Source organism: Falco biarmicus, chromosome 5 (assembly GCF_023638135.1).
Source record: "Falco biarmicus isolate bFalBia1 chromosome 5, bFalBia1.pri, whole genome shotgun sequence".
Classification (NCBI taxonomy): Eukaryota; Metazoa; Chordata; class Aves; order Falconiformes; family Falconidae; genus Falco; species Falco biarmicus.
The window spans coordinates 55,523,043-55,538,347 of NC_079292.1; the positions used below are offsets into that span (position 1 = coordinate 55,523,043).

The window sequence follows — 15,305 nt, forward strand, 5'->3', positions numbered from 1 at the left end:
TTGCTGTTTCAGAGCTACCCTAAGACGACTCAGAAGGTTTAAAGAGCAGGGGCTGTTGTAATTTTTGAATGTGTTTTCTGTTGGGTGGTGGGAGAAGAGTCGGATTTACCTGTGACACTTAAAAATGCTAAATGGCTAAGATCTAAACCAGGAAAAGCAATTTCAGACTAGATTTCCTTCAGCTTTATGAGAAAGCAGTTATTTTATTGATAATTGTATTCACCCTCCCACCTGCCCTGTAATACCCAAACTGCATGGGGTGAACTGTTCAGAAACTAACTGGCTAGAGAGCATTTAAACAAAATTGGCAGGATGGGGAAGGATAAGGAGAAAAGACTGTTTGCAAAACTAGCTTCCGTTATTGAATTAAGTGGGGAATTGAGGATCTCAGTGTAATACCATTCTAGTTTTCTAAAAAAAAAAAAATATTAAAAATTCAGTGGAGCAATATTTAAATGAAGTGTGTACAGGAATTGAAAATGATCCCTTTTTTGCAGACCTGGTCCTTAATAAATTCAAGGCCAGGCTCAAGGTCATTGAAGGATTGCTAACCTTGAGAGTAGTGGGATTTGGGGTTGTTTGGGGTGGTTTTTTTTATGTTGCTGCCACCTTTGATAGATACTCTGTTTCTAGTAATATGCAAATTGCAGGTTTTCATTAGAATATGGTGATTTTTTTTATTTGTTTATTTCTTGGTAGGCCATAGCTCTCATTTCACCACTTGTCCCCATTGCCTTTGATTTTCCTCTGCCTGGCAACACAATAGAGTTTAAAATGTTTTTAAAATAAAAAATCTTTCTTGGGTGGTGTTTGTGGTTTATGTTCAGAATTACCAAAGTGCTTTTTACTTTCCTAATTAACAGTTTTATACTTGTACAGAGTTTTTGGTTTTGTTGGGGGGGGGGGCAGGGCAGCAGCAGCGGCAGTTGTTTTTGGGGTTTTTTTTTTTAAGGAGTCTAGAATGTGCAAGTTTAAAATTCTTACCTATATATACAAGCAGATCAAACATTTGAGCTCTTCAGTGGGAACAGAATAAACTCAGAGGTAAATTCAAAGCCAGTAGTGGTGGCTGAATACGTAGTCTGTATTACTTTATGGGGTTTATAGTATCATTTGTAGAGAAAGGAATGTGCTCTGAAAATGGTTTTGAAAATTCCACAACGAGATGCTCAAACATGGTTTTAGGAGATGAGCTGTAGGCTGTTAATTGTGGAAGTTTGTGCACGCGCGTTATAACTGGTGTCCCTGGGGCTGGAATGGAGAAGCTCAGAGGACGTAGTTATTAAATGTTTTTATGGATTTGCTGTTAAGCTCTGAGAACACCTAGAAAGCACAGTTCTGCATTGGTCAAATTGATTCAGGAAATATCCACTGAGTTGTAAGAATATTTATGAAAAATAAACTGTAAGGAGCCTTTTAATTTCAAATGTAGCTGCCCAACATGTGGCTGTCTAGCAGTAAGTATGTAGCTTTGGGCCTGCCCCTTGCTGTATCCTCCCCCAGAAGGCCCTATGCTTGTGGGCCGGAAGAACCAAGAGCTTTGTCACTTGCTTTGGCAAGTGGCCTGCTTCCTCCCTTGTCTCAGTTTTGGCAGTGGGATAGACGCAGTTGTAGTCACACAGTGTCACTCAACATGTGATGAACTGCTGCCTAGTACCTGCCAGGATCTGAGGTTCAGGCAGCCTCTTTGCCAGCTGTTCAGACCAGTGCCCTGCTGCTCTGTGCTTGCCTTTGCTCATGTGACAGACACCTGACAGAAGTGAAACAGAAGGGACTTGGCAGATGCTCTTCAGGAGTTTCCAGTGCGTTACAATTCTTGGAATTTATCTGGGATATCTGAAAAGCAGTTGTATTGTTAATGTCAGTACAATGAAATCATTCTGTAAATAGCAGGTATGCCTCTGTTACAAACCTCGAAAAGTATATTATTTAAAAACAAACTTTTTTTTTTTAAATACCTTAAATATACCTAACGAACTTCTCTTGCATGCTTCTCTGACAAGAACTGGGGAACTGGATTGGATGTCAACCATGCCAAAAATTCGAAAAGTTAAAAAACAAAAAAGGCAGCTTAGATTTTCGTGTTTGTAAAAAGATGGACTAATTTAATGGAGTCATGACTGCAGACTGGAAAAAACGCTTCTCTGAAGTATCATTCCAAGTACTGATAACCCAACGTACTTAAAAAAAGAGAAGCTTAAGTAAATATAAACTACTGAATATGTTGTGTGGGTTTCCCAAATATTGAGAAATAAGGAGTGCTGAAGACAAGTGCTAATCTTAGGTATTTAGATACAAATGTTTTCTTCATACGGTTTTTTACTGTTAGCACTTAAACTAAAGGAGTTTTTATTACATGTGTCAATAGGTAAAAGGTTAGTTCAGTTTGAATTTATTGTTAATGACCAGAGCTGCAGGAGCTCATCACTCAGAAGTATTAGGAATAAGCTTATAGAAAAGTGATTTTTATTTTTTTAATACTATTTTTCAGCTGTAAAATTGAATAAATATGCTTAGGTAAACGCTGGTTTTGCCATTCTAGAGAATAGTCTCTAGAAAACAGGAGGGATCCTTACAAATAGGATCCTAACTTTGTAAAATAAATAGTCATTTACAAATTGAGCAAAATGTTATCGATTGATATTAATACCATAGGATTTTTTTTTTCTTCCCCAGAATATAGCTGAAATGAGCAAAGATTGCCAAGTTTTCCTTAAAAAGGCTTGATTGTAAAGATCCCATGTTATCTTAAAACAAGTTGTCTTGCTCAACTGGTTTGTTTTCTGACAGGTCAGTGACCTGCTCTGCCTTCGTGTGTGAGGAACGGGTTAGAAGCAGAGGGTGGAGCAGGATCATTCTGACAGTAGTGCAGACAGAGCAGATCCAGCTGGCCCTGAAGCAACACATCTTGAAATTGCTAAGACCCGACTGTCACAAAGAAATGTGGTGATGGTTTTGGTTTGTTTGTTGGTTGTTGTTGTTTCTTTATAATTGTCACTACATCGAAATTAGGTTATAGTCTACAGCTGTGAAAAACTAGCAGAGTTAATTAGATTCTTCTTAAGAGACAGGTACATTTGTGTGTGCTTCTGAGACTTACATGTGGTCATGGAAATGATACCACAAGCATCTTAACAAATATTGCGCTATGTGATTAAGCAGAAAAATCTTAGAAGCCTCTAGATACACAGAACCTGTATATATAGTGCCAATTAGCATCTCTTTTGTTTCACCTGCTAGCTTTTTGAGCCAAACTGCTTTAAGTCTTTACTTCTGTACTTCGCCTGTTACTAGTAAAACTCTTGGTTTTTTTTAATCATCATCTTCTGGCATTGAAACTTAAAATTTCGGTTTTGCATCTATTCACGTCTTAATCAGCTTTTCTGTTTTGTGCTAACCACTTCAGTTATGCTTAATAGTGGTTATTAATGTGTGACTTCTCTGTCCTCCTTGTTTGGGAGGAGTTGAAGTGACACCCTTGTGCTTATCTTAATCATCTGCTGTTTGTTTGACATGCTGTATATGGAAACAGAGGTGTCATTTAGAACTTGTAACTTATTTTTAAATTTTTTAGTTTCCATATGAGATTATTGGAAGAGTTCTCTGTGTACTTAAGGATGGGTAGTGAGTTGATGTTGGCATATTCAGGGTACATAGATTTTGTTTTGCACTTTGCTTTACACTTGTGTGTGGAAGGTGGTATGTGCTTTTGAAGTTTCAGTATCTTGTACATTACTGGAGGACCACTAGACATTTGGGTAGCCTCAGGCTGCGAGTCAGGTTAGGGAGCCAAGGGCCTCAGAGAGCTCTTTTTTCAAATATGGAGCAGCAGCAAAGTAAAGGCAGAAGAAAGTATCTTGTATACATAAATTTCTGGAAAACCTACCCAAAATGTGGAATTGATTAACAGCTCAGAAATCTGAAAGTAGTAGCAACACATGAATTTCATTAAAAGGTTCTGTATTTGTCAATCAGGAGTGATCAGAAGGCTTTAAGAGCAATGGTCATGTTTAATGAACTGTATTTGCTGCCTCCATTATAAAGTTCTAGTACTCTAGCCCTTGAAAATGAGGGGAACAGGGAATGACAAGGGATTTTTCTACTCTCGATTTGGGACACCATATGAAATGACATTTATGAAGAAGCACATGGGTATATTCATACCTCATTGAAAATCACTCCTGTATTTGTTCCACTTGTAACGCATTAACGAAAAAATAGTTTCATTATTTTCTGCATTCACAAGTATTAATTCAGTCATAGTGTAAAAAACAAGCAGTCCTACTTGGAAGTATATTGTTCTAAAGGTGTTACAGTAAAGATGCATCCAGTGTTAGTGACAATAATATCAGAATTAGTTGTGTGTAGCATGGACAGGATCTTCTGTCACTGCATGAGCCTCAATTAAATAATGATGTTGAATACTTGTTATACAGGCCTTGCTTTGCTGATGAAGTTTGACATGAAGTCTTTATCCTGATAGTCCACCCAGTTAGTAGCTCTTCCTGAGTAAAGCTTTTGGAGTCTCTTGCCAACACGTTGAGACTCATACTTCAAAAACTTGAGTGGAAAGCTGGTTGGTTTTGGTTGGTGTAGCCTAATGCAGGAAGTCAACAGCATGACAATGAAATTGCACGTTGTTGTCTTTGCATGGTTTGCACCATTAATTTGCGATTAGAGGTGACAGTTGGATTATAAAGGGTAATTCTCACCAATGCACTGGCATTATTGTTAGTAGTGTATTATGGTAAAATAGTAAGAGGTGCTGGATCAAATAAATCATTGTTATAAGCATTTTATAATGTTGTCATTGTTGATATGTAAATGTTCATTCTGCTGGTTTGTGATCAACATTCCTGTTCAGTGTATTTTAGAGGCTTGTTAATAGGTTAGACTTGGGAGTTCAGAATGAATTGTATAGCACAAGTGCCCATTGTGATCTTAACTTCTAGATGGTTCCTTAATCAGCAGTTTGCATTGGTCTTGAATACTGATGTTACTTTTGTAGTCAGCATGTTTAATACAAACTAGAAAATTTCCTTTAGAGACTTTACATTACTGCCATCATCTTAATGTTTGTCGCTCTAGTTGTGTGGTTTCTTTATGCTTATAAAGGATATAAGATATGCAAGTGTAGAAATTGCCTTGGTATTTGGCCTTTTTTTCTTTTTCTTTTCTTTTTTTTTTTTTTTCCTTCCTGAATTGTTTCAATTGTGTTTTCAAAGTTCTTTATTCATCGGGAAAGTAATCTCTTACAGAAATGTGGTTTGGGCCAGGTACTTTCAGTAAAACTGAGGCTGCTGCTTCTTGAGGAATATTTAAATTTTTCTGAATCTCCATACAAATTTTATCAATCATATGATGTGGTGTTTTTTTTTTAATGGAGAAAAATCTAATTGGAAACACAGGGATGGCTTATAGTAATAGGTGTTGACTCCTTTAATGCCCTGGTAAATTAATTTCTTTAATGAGCATGAGTTCTAAAGATCAAGTAGTTGAACACTCCGCTGTTCTTCAGAGGCAGGGTTAAATAAGTTGCTATTCTGAGCTAACTTAATTATTTACCTATGAAAATAGATCTTGTAATAAGGTCTGAAATATCAGTCGTAGTGGCCTCTTTACAAACATTTAAGGATACTTCTAAAATTTAGGTGATCACAGCTACATGGTACCTAGATGTTATTATTTTCTTACAGAATATAGAAAGCCTTTTTTAATACTCACAAACATTGCTTAGCATTCACACAACTGTTTGACAGTGCGAGTGTATCAGCCTATGTACAGTTTGACAAAGAAAAGCAGCATCTTGGTTACCTGATGTACCACTGAAGTCCTTGGCTTAAGAACACATCTATTCACGTTCTTTTAATTCTTAGAAGGCGTCTGCAAAAGTCTCTTTCACTATAGGCTGAATGTCAGGCATATAGTGGATCTGTAGATTTTATTCCCTGCCCCCCCCCACCTCCCCCCAGCAACCTGTGTAGACCCCAGGTCATCACCTACTCAAGATGATTCGTCTGTTAGGGCAGCAGCAGAATGCATCCTCTCTGTCTGCCAACAGGTCTGTGCTATGTAGGGGTACTGAGGCTCACAAAATTCATGAAGAAGTAAAAACATTTTCCTCTGAGGTTACCAGACTAGGGAATGAGCTGCCAGAGGGACACAAAATTCAGTCATTGTTAGGACATAGTATATGGCACCTTTTCCTTTTGATAAACCTTTCCTTCTGAAAAGGCATAAGTTAAAAAGAAATGCGAATGTATGGAACTGCTTTTCATAGAAAGGAAAAGATAAATATCTGCGTGTTCCGTGTATGGGAGCTTTTCTGAAAGCCTCGTAAATACTAGACCAAAGGCACAGTGCAGAAAGAATAAACGTTGGAACCGAAAGGTGGAATGTGTTCTTGAGGCTGTCATTGATCAGTTTCTGCTACCTTCCACACACCACACACACCCCCCCACCCCACCCCGCCCCCCATGTTGCCTTACCTCAGTTTGGTAATTGTGATTATCACACTAGCCACTTACACTTAGATGAAAACAGAATGTATTGCAGCTGTAGCATTAATTCCTAGTTGTGGTAGAGGTGTGAAAAAAGCTACGTCTAGATGTTGAAGTAATTTGTGAAAATGCTGCTTACCAACTTAAGGAACTGTGAGTCTTTCAGCAATTTCTGGTCTTGGTAACTTCTTGATTCCTGGTAGGTTAGTGCTATGAGGCAATCAGCTGTATTTTTTAAAATACTTTTCTTAATTTTGTTCATGTGTCTTTGTATAGAAGAATCTTTACAGTCAACATGTATTTCTAGATGCTGTGTTAAAATTGCTGGCAGAGTCTATTATTCTATACAAACTGAACAATCTGGCCCCTTGTTTTATTTATAAAGGTTCAATGTATCTTTGCCTGCCTACATCAATCTGCAAGGGAGTGTCAGAAAGGCCCCGCATTCGCCGAGCCGTGAGTTATCAATAACTTTTCAGATGTGTTAATGAATGTGGAACAAACGCAGTTATGTGTTTAAAAAAATATGGATCCACCTCCTAAAAGCGGAAAAAAACCCAAACAAAAAAAACCAACAAAAAAAAGAAAGGAAAGGAAAACTCAAAACTCTTTACTGCAGTAGCAGGCATGATCATAAGGGGAATGCTCTGAATTTTTAGTAGTGTAAGTATAACTGAGCAGTAAGTTCACCTTCTAGAAAACCTATTGTTGAACTGCTTTGAAGCTGTCTTTAGCATGTGGATTACAGGTTTTAACTGTTTTATCCTGCAGACAAATTAAACGTGGTGTTTTTGGAAACTTCTGTTTGCTTAATAATCTGAAACTTGGCCCATCTGAAAATGTTATATATTAGCATCCTATGCATAGAACTGATATTTAAAAATCTGATGACATAATAGTAAGAAAGGCTTGACTAGTAAGAGATTGATTTTTTTAATTCCCTTTTGTTGTCATTACCTCAGTAATGAATTTGGCTTCTTGAATTATTTAATAGATTCAAACTTCTCAGTGTTAGAGGTCATGAAGCCTTAAAAAATCTTTAATAACTGCAAAATGGATCTACACTCTTTAAAATATTTGATGAAATGGAAAAGGCTGCTATCTGAAGTCAATGTATGTCTTTTCCCCCCTTTCCCTGCCCTCAGCAGCCCTTCTTGCTTCAGTAATTCACCAGTAGGTTTTCAATTACTCGAGATCTTAACAAGTTATTGTGTTTTAAAAAATTAATAAATAGATACCTCCTGAGAGAGAGTAAGATGTTTTATCATGCCTGCATCTTAACAACAAGAGAGCCATAGCAGTCATCTCTCTTCCAAATCTCAAATAGTGACAATTATGTTATGACTCGATGGAAAAGATATTTCTGGCCTAATCCCCAAAATACCAGCTGTTTACATTGTTCTGAAGACTTTAGGTCTTGCTCCAAGATGGGGTTATTTGAACTTACAATTCGACCTCAGTGTGTCGGCAGGTTGGTGCTTCTGCTGATGCAGGAACTGCAACCCGCCATGAAGATACAATTAAGATGTTCCCAGCCCAACAAGCAGCATGTAGAAAAGAAAAAAACAAAACCCAAAAGGCTTATGATACGGAGATGTGCAAACATCTGTAAAATAATTTTGCATATAGGCTATGTCCATATGTTTGACTTTTTTTCAGGTTTGTAAGCATTTAAAATCATTCTTCTGCCAACTCTTTATGCTACTCCCATCAGAATTAAGAGGGTGCATTGCATCCAAGAACAAAATCATAAAATGAGTATCAGGTGGGATTCGGTGAAGACTCAGTGTGTATCATTTTCTGTTTATGAGGCTGCTTTTATATGCTAATTGTTGCATAAAAATACACCACTATTTCATGCAAAATCTGAATAGAACATTATATAGCTCATTTAACAAATGCTGTTGTAGCAAAGTGTTTTTAAGCTAATGTTGTCTTTCTGGTTTCAAGCACTTTTCACCCTGCATTTTTGAAAGGGAAGTGTGAGAGGTATTTTAAATAGCATTATAGAGCATTAAAACACGTATTTGTGTTTTTGGTGTTATTTGGCAAAGAAGCATATAGTTTTAAGTTCTAGTTTCCATAGACCTTCACTATGTGACAGGGCAGGGTTAATGCTTTGCATGTAACCTGCAGAACATGCCTGGCTTCCCCAGATTTCTAATGTGGAATGTGCTGATTTCTATATTGCAGGTGACACGACCCGTCAGCGAATCAAATTCAGTGATGACAGAGTGTGCAAGAGCCACCTTCTCAACTGCTGCCCTCATGATGTGCTCTCTGGAACTGTATGTACCTAAATCTTGAGTTTTATTTAGATAAGAATGGAGAAATCGAATCACATGTGTTCTCTGTAACGTCTCTTAATTTCATGGTTTTCAGCAAATATCTTTTCTAGTGCTCGCTGGTGGTTCAGAGAAACTTCTATAAACAACTGATTTACACATTATGAGGTTAATTTTTCAAAGTTTCCTGTTCTGTATGCTAATAATTACTTGCAAATTCAACATTGTTTGCTGTAACATAAAAAAACTTTAATGAAATAGGTAATGCCACGTACATGAATTGCACTATAGCAAAGTGGTTTTGAGCTGGTACAGTTGCAACTAGTAGAAAAAAAGGAAGTATTATTTGTGCATAAATCGGGAAATTACTTTCTCACTACAACATAAAGTTTTAAGAAAGCACCCCACACAAATATTTGTATAGTGAAGAGAGGTGGGGTTTTTTTCTTCAGAAATATTTTAGTGAAAACATTTGAAAGTTCAAATAATTACATTTGTAGAAGCTGAGATACATTTACTATGATAGTGATGCTTATTGTACAATATCCAGTTACTGTGCTGTTTTCACAAATTCTTTGGCAGTTTGAAAACCTCGATTTATGGCATATTAGTAACTTGTTTGACTTGGATTTTTGTGTACTCCGTAGTAGTGGTTCCTCTGAGGATAGCAAGTAAGGGACTTTGACACGTGCCATAACTTTGTAGTGTGCCCGTGCTTTATCTTGTGGTGCCTGATTAAAGTAGTACATTCTTTGTGAAAGGCAGGTGAGTTATGTTGCATTGATTATTTAATCTGATGTTCCGTGACGTTAGAATAATTAACTGTAGAGAAATGTAGTATGATGCTATGCAGAGTCTTGTGTGCCTACAATTCTTAGTGCTGTGCTTTGGTAGCTTTTATTGATGTTGGCACATCTTCTTACCCTGTGGCAGAGGGGAAAGTAAGTACTGGAAAACCTGTCTTAAGGATTATTTGAAGTGTTACTGGTTGTCTGTGCTGTATCATTCTGAATGGCTAACTTGACTAGAGCCTTTGATGAAATGCAGAATGAAATTAATTTGCAAAATGGAAAACTGAAATATGTAGACTTGGTAACTGATTTCCCTGTCACCTGGCCTCTAACATGCTTTCCAAGTAGCTGTGATTTGAAATTGAAATAACATTTTTGGTTGATTGAAGGGTCTTCAAAGGTGCATGCATACACTACTTCTGTTTGTTTTACTAATTTTGATACTTCTACTGACAGGTCAACAGTTGCAGTCTGTCCATCCTTCTTAAGAATCCCTGCAAAAGTATGCACAACTGTAATTTGCTGAGAAGCAGGGACAAAGAGGCAAAATAAAGAGTAGAATTGAACTAGAGAACTTAACATTTATCTTAATTAAAAAAGGCAGCAGAATAGAAAATGCCCAGTTGTTGAGCTTCCTAAGTCTTGCTGCTTCCTAATATATTTTTTCCCTATCCTTAAAAGACATTGCTTTTTCTTTTGAATTGCAAAGTTCTGTCACATCACAGAAATCAGTTGTCTTGAATTTAACGTGGTGTGTTTGGCATATACTGAAGATAATTTGCACTGAAGATACTGCATGTTGCACATAATTTCCTTACCTTCAAGTAGTTCTTTTCAGTAAGTGATAGCAATGTATTGTGCCTCAATGCATATTTAGTTTTATTTTTAACTTTTCTGTGCATTACTGCCGAAACAAAATGGGGGGGGGGGGGGGGGGGGGGGAGAAAGGAGAAGAATGTGTTCCTCTTCACCCATCTGTTACGTTGTGCAGTGTTTTGGTTGTGTGATGAGCAAAATAGCTCATGGATGGGGGACGATACGGGATATACCAGTATGCTATAAAAACATACAAAATCATTGGTCAGAATCCATAAGAAGATACTGTTAAAAGATTAATTTTACAGCTTTTCATTGTGGTCTAATTTCTATAAGCAGAGATTTCTGGAACAGCTGTCTTTAAGAAGTATGAAGTGTTTATCTTTAGAACTTACAAAGTTGTAGGTATCATGCCAGTAATGCCTCTTATGGTGCAGACCAAGCACGTAGTTTGAGCCTACTTACCCAGTTTAAGTCCTGAAGTTCTCATCTGTCTCATACTGGATTCTGCTGCTGCTCTTGGAGTACTAAATTAAACAGCTTATTCAGTGAATATGAATATCCCTCTCTGGTTTTTTGTGTTGTGTTTTGGGTTTTTTTTTAATTTTGTTTGGGTTTGGGGTTTTTTTTTCCCTCTTTCTCATCATGATGCAGTTAGTCACCATACTGCAAAATGTGTTCAGCGATGCAATTCTGGGTCCAAAAAACCAATGACTAGTTTAATCCTTTCAGCGGGAGTAGTAGAAAGGGACTCGTAAGAGACAGGCTTTATCTGACCCATGTGATGTTCTGCTTTTGCCTCATCATGGGTCTGAAGAAATGGATCTTCTCTCAATAGCAGTTTTTAAAAGGGCAAGAAGGATGTAGTGTGACTAAACAGTTTATCATTGTTTTGGAAAATGACTGGAGTTTTCATAGGAAAATTTTGATGCATTTGCATGTTCAAGGTCTGTAGTTAACAAAGATTGAGTGAATTTTTATTTTTTTTAATTTAAGTCCAGAGTCTTATGCTTCTGGAAGAATAAATTCTCTGGGGACATACTGGAAATAACTGGACATTAATTGCCCTTTTTGTGTGTGTGTGTGTTTCACAAGATAGCGCAATTCTTACGAACTGCGTATTGCTGTTCCCATCTGCAAAACCCAGACTTCTGTGCTGTTCTGATTTACCCACGCTTTCAAAACCACTCAGGAAGGACATTCACAGATAATGCAAGAGAAACAGAATGACTCATATGAGTAGGCTCTGTTAATTTAGTGTGTTCTTTTCCTTAATGGCCAAATAACCAAAACTCTGCCAAGGAATTGATTTCTCTTGACAATAAAATCATGTTCCCCAGGCTGCTATGTATTGGTAGAAGTAGTATGTGTATACTTTTCTTAAAAGATAGGAGACTTTCTCTTTGTTGTCCAGATTTCTGCATGCGTTATCTCTTCTATTGTTAGATGAAGTGTGCGCTTATTTTTAAGAATACTATGCAAAGTCTCTTGTTATTTTTATAGACTCCTGCAGAACATTTGCAGTTGGTATTTTCCCTCACGTTTCTTTGATCAGATTTACCTTCTGGTTAACATTAGAAACATTTCAGGAAAAAAGCATCCATACAAATTAGTAAAGTTTTGAGTTTTACTAGGAAAACTAGGTTGTCTAGGTTAAGAACAATGCACAGCTTCCTATTTTTTTGAGCTTGCTTTTGCACTTTTCTATGTCTTGCTCCCTCAGAGTAGTTTGTATTTAAAGGAACAAGAAAATTATCTTGAAGGGAACCCTAAATATTTTATTTAGGAGTGTAAAGCCATAAAAAAATTTTATGTATTCTGTAATTTAATTCTTCTAGCTGCTGTTGCCAATGGAACAGTTCATTCTGTATCAGTTACCCTCTTATTCCACTTTTCTGGATAGACTTGTCTAGTCTGTTAATGAACTTCAATTGTTACCTACTTAAATCAGAGATTTGGGTTACATTCCTGTTTTATTTTGTTTCATTTTATTTAGGGACATGGTTTTGTGCTGCTAGGTTTTGTAGACTTGAAAATTTGAAGTCAGTCCATCAGAGGTGTCTTAGTGCCTGGCGGAGATGATTTTGTGTCACTTTTTTGGGAGAAACAGAGAGAATACGGGTTGGGATTTTTTTGTGGTCCACTTTTAAGGGCAATGGGAATAATGAGCTACATGGAAGGTATTGGTAAAATAGTGTGTCCCAACAGCAAAAATGTAAACAAAGATAAAATTGTTGCATCCTCTTGAAGTTTATTAAATTCTAATTCCAAATCTGTTATGCCTTGTGATTATCTTTTTATTTGAAATGTGTTTTGAAGCTTGTGTGAGACAAGCAATAAACTAACTGATAAGATCACAGAAGTGATGTTCTAGTCAAGGTTGTAGAACGGTGCCTGTTCAGAACCTGCTTTTGACAGTGCCTCTTACAAAAGCTCTTCTATTTTTAACTGACATTTTTTCATGCTTTGGTGCTCTGCTTCTTTTTCATAATGATCGCTTGGGCACTGGTTCACATGCATGTCAGTAGTTTTAAGAGTTGGTTCATCCATTTCCAGTTGAGAATTTTATAACAAGAGATGCGTAAGACTTTGCAAATCCTGGCTACTGGCACACTGAATAGTTTACCACTTAGCAATTTTTATTTAAAATCTTTTGCCTTAAAGGTTTAACACTTTGGCAGTTTTTTTTATCTTTAATAGATGCTGATGATCGGGCTTGTGGATGTTTTGAGTTTTTTTTCCAAGTCATGGTTCTTGATTTGTTTTTCATCGGCATTACAAAAATGTTTGTTTATATTTATCTGTATGATGAGATTAGGACTGAAGCTTTGTATGTAGGACTCAGATGACTCCCCTGTAATGGTACAAACCAATTAAGCACCATTCTCTGCATGTAAGCTCTGTGCTGTCTTCAGCAGGTTTTACAAGATACATAAGAATGTGTTTTCTCTATCTTTGTATGTTTCTGAATTAATAGCTGAGTACTAATGAAAACTACAAGGTGGGAAGATTTAAAGCAAATACCTTTAATAGGTTAAAAGTAGTAATGTCCTGAATATTTATAGTAACCCACTAGCTATCTTTTATGAGCCCAAGCAGTTCAACGCTTCTGCAGCCATCTGACTTTCTTAGTAGCTTGATTGTGCTTCCTTGGTGAAAAAAATTCACAAATACTGTACGTGGTCTTGCAAACCATGGTTGAGGAACTCCTTTCTCCTCAGTGAATTACCTTTGTATTTATGTGTATTTATTGAAGAACATTGCTTCTTGCATTTTATTTATGCAGACTTCAAAGTATGCCCTGTCAGCTCAGTCCTGAACTTAAGCCTGTCTTCAGGTGCTCATGAATTTATTGCACTCAGCTCTTCAGGACTTTTGCTGACTAAAACCGTATTGATTGAGACGTTGGTTTAGCAACATACTTTAATACATGATTAACTTTAAGCTTATTAGGGATGGAATTCAGCTCCAGATTAAGACATCTAAATTTAGGTTTCAGCTGAGGAGCTAGGCGTGGAAGCTTGCACTACAGTCAGAAGGGATCCTAGGCAGTGGAGCCCAGAGGAAGATTCAGGTCAACTGACACTGGGTATCCCTCTCAAGGTGGGCTGAATCCGTTTAGGCTCACTGACTGTACTGTCTAGATCTCCTTTTACTGTGGAAGAGAAGTTTGGGTAGTTGACACATCTGCAGATAGGTGTTAGGAAGGTGTTTTAATCTGGAGTTGATTTCTTTGCCAGTACTCCTGTTGGCTCAGTGGAACTATTTCTATGCTGAAAACCTAGATGTGCCAGTGTGATTATTTGCTGTGGTGTTACAGAAAGCAGGCATTCTTCTGGAGGGTATCAGATTTTCAGTTCAGAACTGATTTGATCATGTAAATTCAGTTTCACAAATGAAATCAAATTAGGCTTGCATGAGCTACCTCAATTTGTAGCCTTCAGCCCAGTGGTGCTGAATTGTAAAGTGCTTTGTTGTCCTAGCAAGTGATCATGACAGTCTCTTAAAACATATTCTTCATTTCTTTGACCAGTGCCAGGAAAGTGAACTGATTGTACCATATTCCACATTAATGGGTTTAATTTATCTAGGTGAAGGGTGGTTTTGTTACTCTCTGCATGGTTATCTAACTGCAATGTTAATATGTTACGTAGGCTATAAGACAGATTACTACGTGAACACTGAAATACCTCATTTGAAAGTGAGAAAGACTGCTGCTATCTTTGTCTTTCAGTGAAGATCTATTCTAAGGACTTGAAGTCTTCAGAAGTGAGAGTATGGTTAAAGGGAGAAATGTCTTTAAAATAGTATACTTCTGAAGATACCTGGAATTATCAGTGGTTGCTAAGGTCTCCAGTAACTTAGTAATTTCTGCCTCTTTTTTTTAGATCAGCACTGTTTTCCTGCTAGTGAAATCCTACAAGTTCTATGATCTTAAAGGCTCCCCTTCTGAATACGTGCTGCCTGTGAGAAAGGATGGGCTTTATCACAAGTCTAAAAATCTGTCAAACAGAATTGTTAGTGCAAATGAAAAGTAATTTTCATAATAAGGAGGATCTCAGCAAAGAGTCCTAACTGCAGCTTCTTGTTATCAGTGGCCAGGGTGTTCTCATACAGACCCCAGCGAGTGCCTTGGCAGGTTGATAAAGGGAGAGATCAGGTTGCTCCAATATACGTTTTCCAGTAATGTCAGAGCTTCCTAAACAATCAATCAAATCCTTCTCTTGCTGAATGTGAACTGCTTTGGTAAAGGTATCTTTATAGCTAGAAAGAATTCTTTACATAAACACCACCCAGAGTATCTTCTTTCAAAACCTATCAAAGATCCATGCTGGGTTTAGAAGCATTGATAGTGTGTGATACTATGTCACACTTGGCTCAACATCAGCCCTCTGTGTTTTAAGTAGCTTTGG

General features: G+C 37.2%; 1 protein-coding gene across 3 annotated transcripts in view; it reads left to right on the top strand.

Moving 5' to 3' along the window:
* LUC7L2 (LUC7 like 2, pre-mRNA splicing factor) overlaps positions 1 to 15,305 on the top strand; it is a 35,571-nt gene that overhangs the window by 1,788 nt on the left and 18,478 nt on the right. For 2 of the 3 annotated variants that reach the window (XM_056341581.1, XM_056341582.1), the window contains exon 2: positions 8,694 to 8,788. In XM_056341581.1, coding sequence (XP_056197556.1) covers positions 8,694 to 8,788 — 95 coding nt within the window. Of the gene's footprint in view, positions 1 to 6,885; positions 6,957 to 8,693; positions 8,789 to 15,305 lie in introns of all 3 variants that reach the window. The other variant, XM_056341583.1, reaches the window with a different exon arrangement.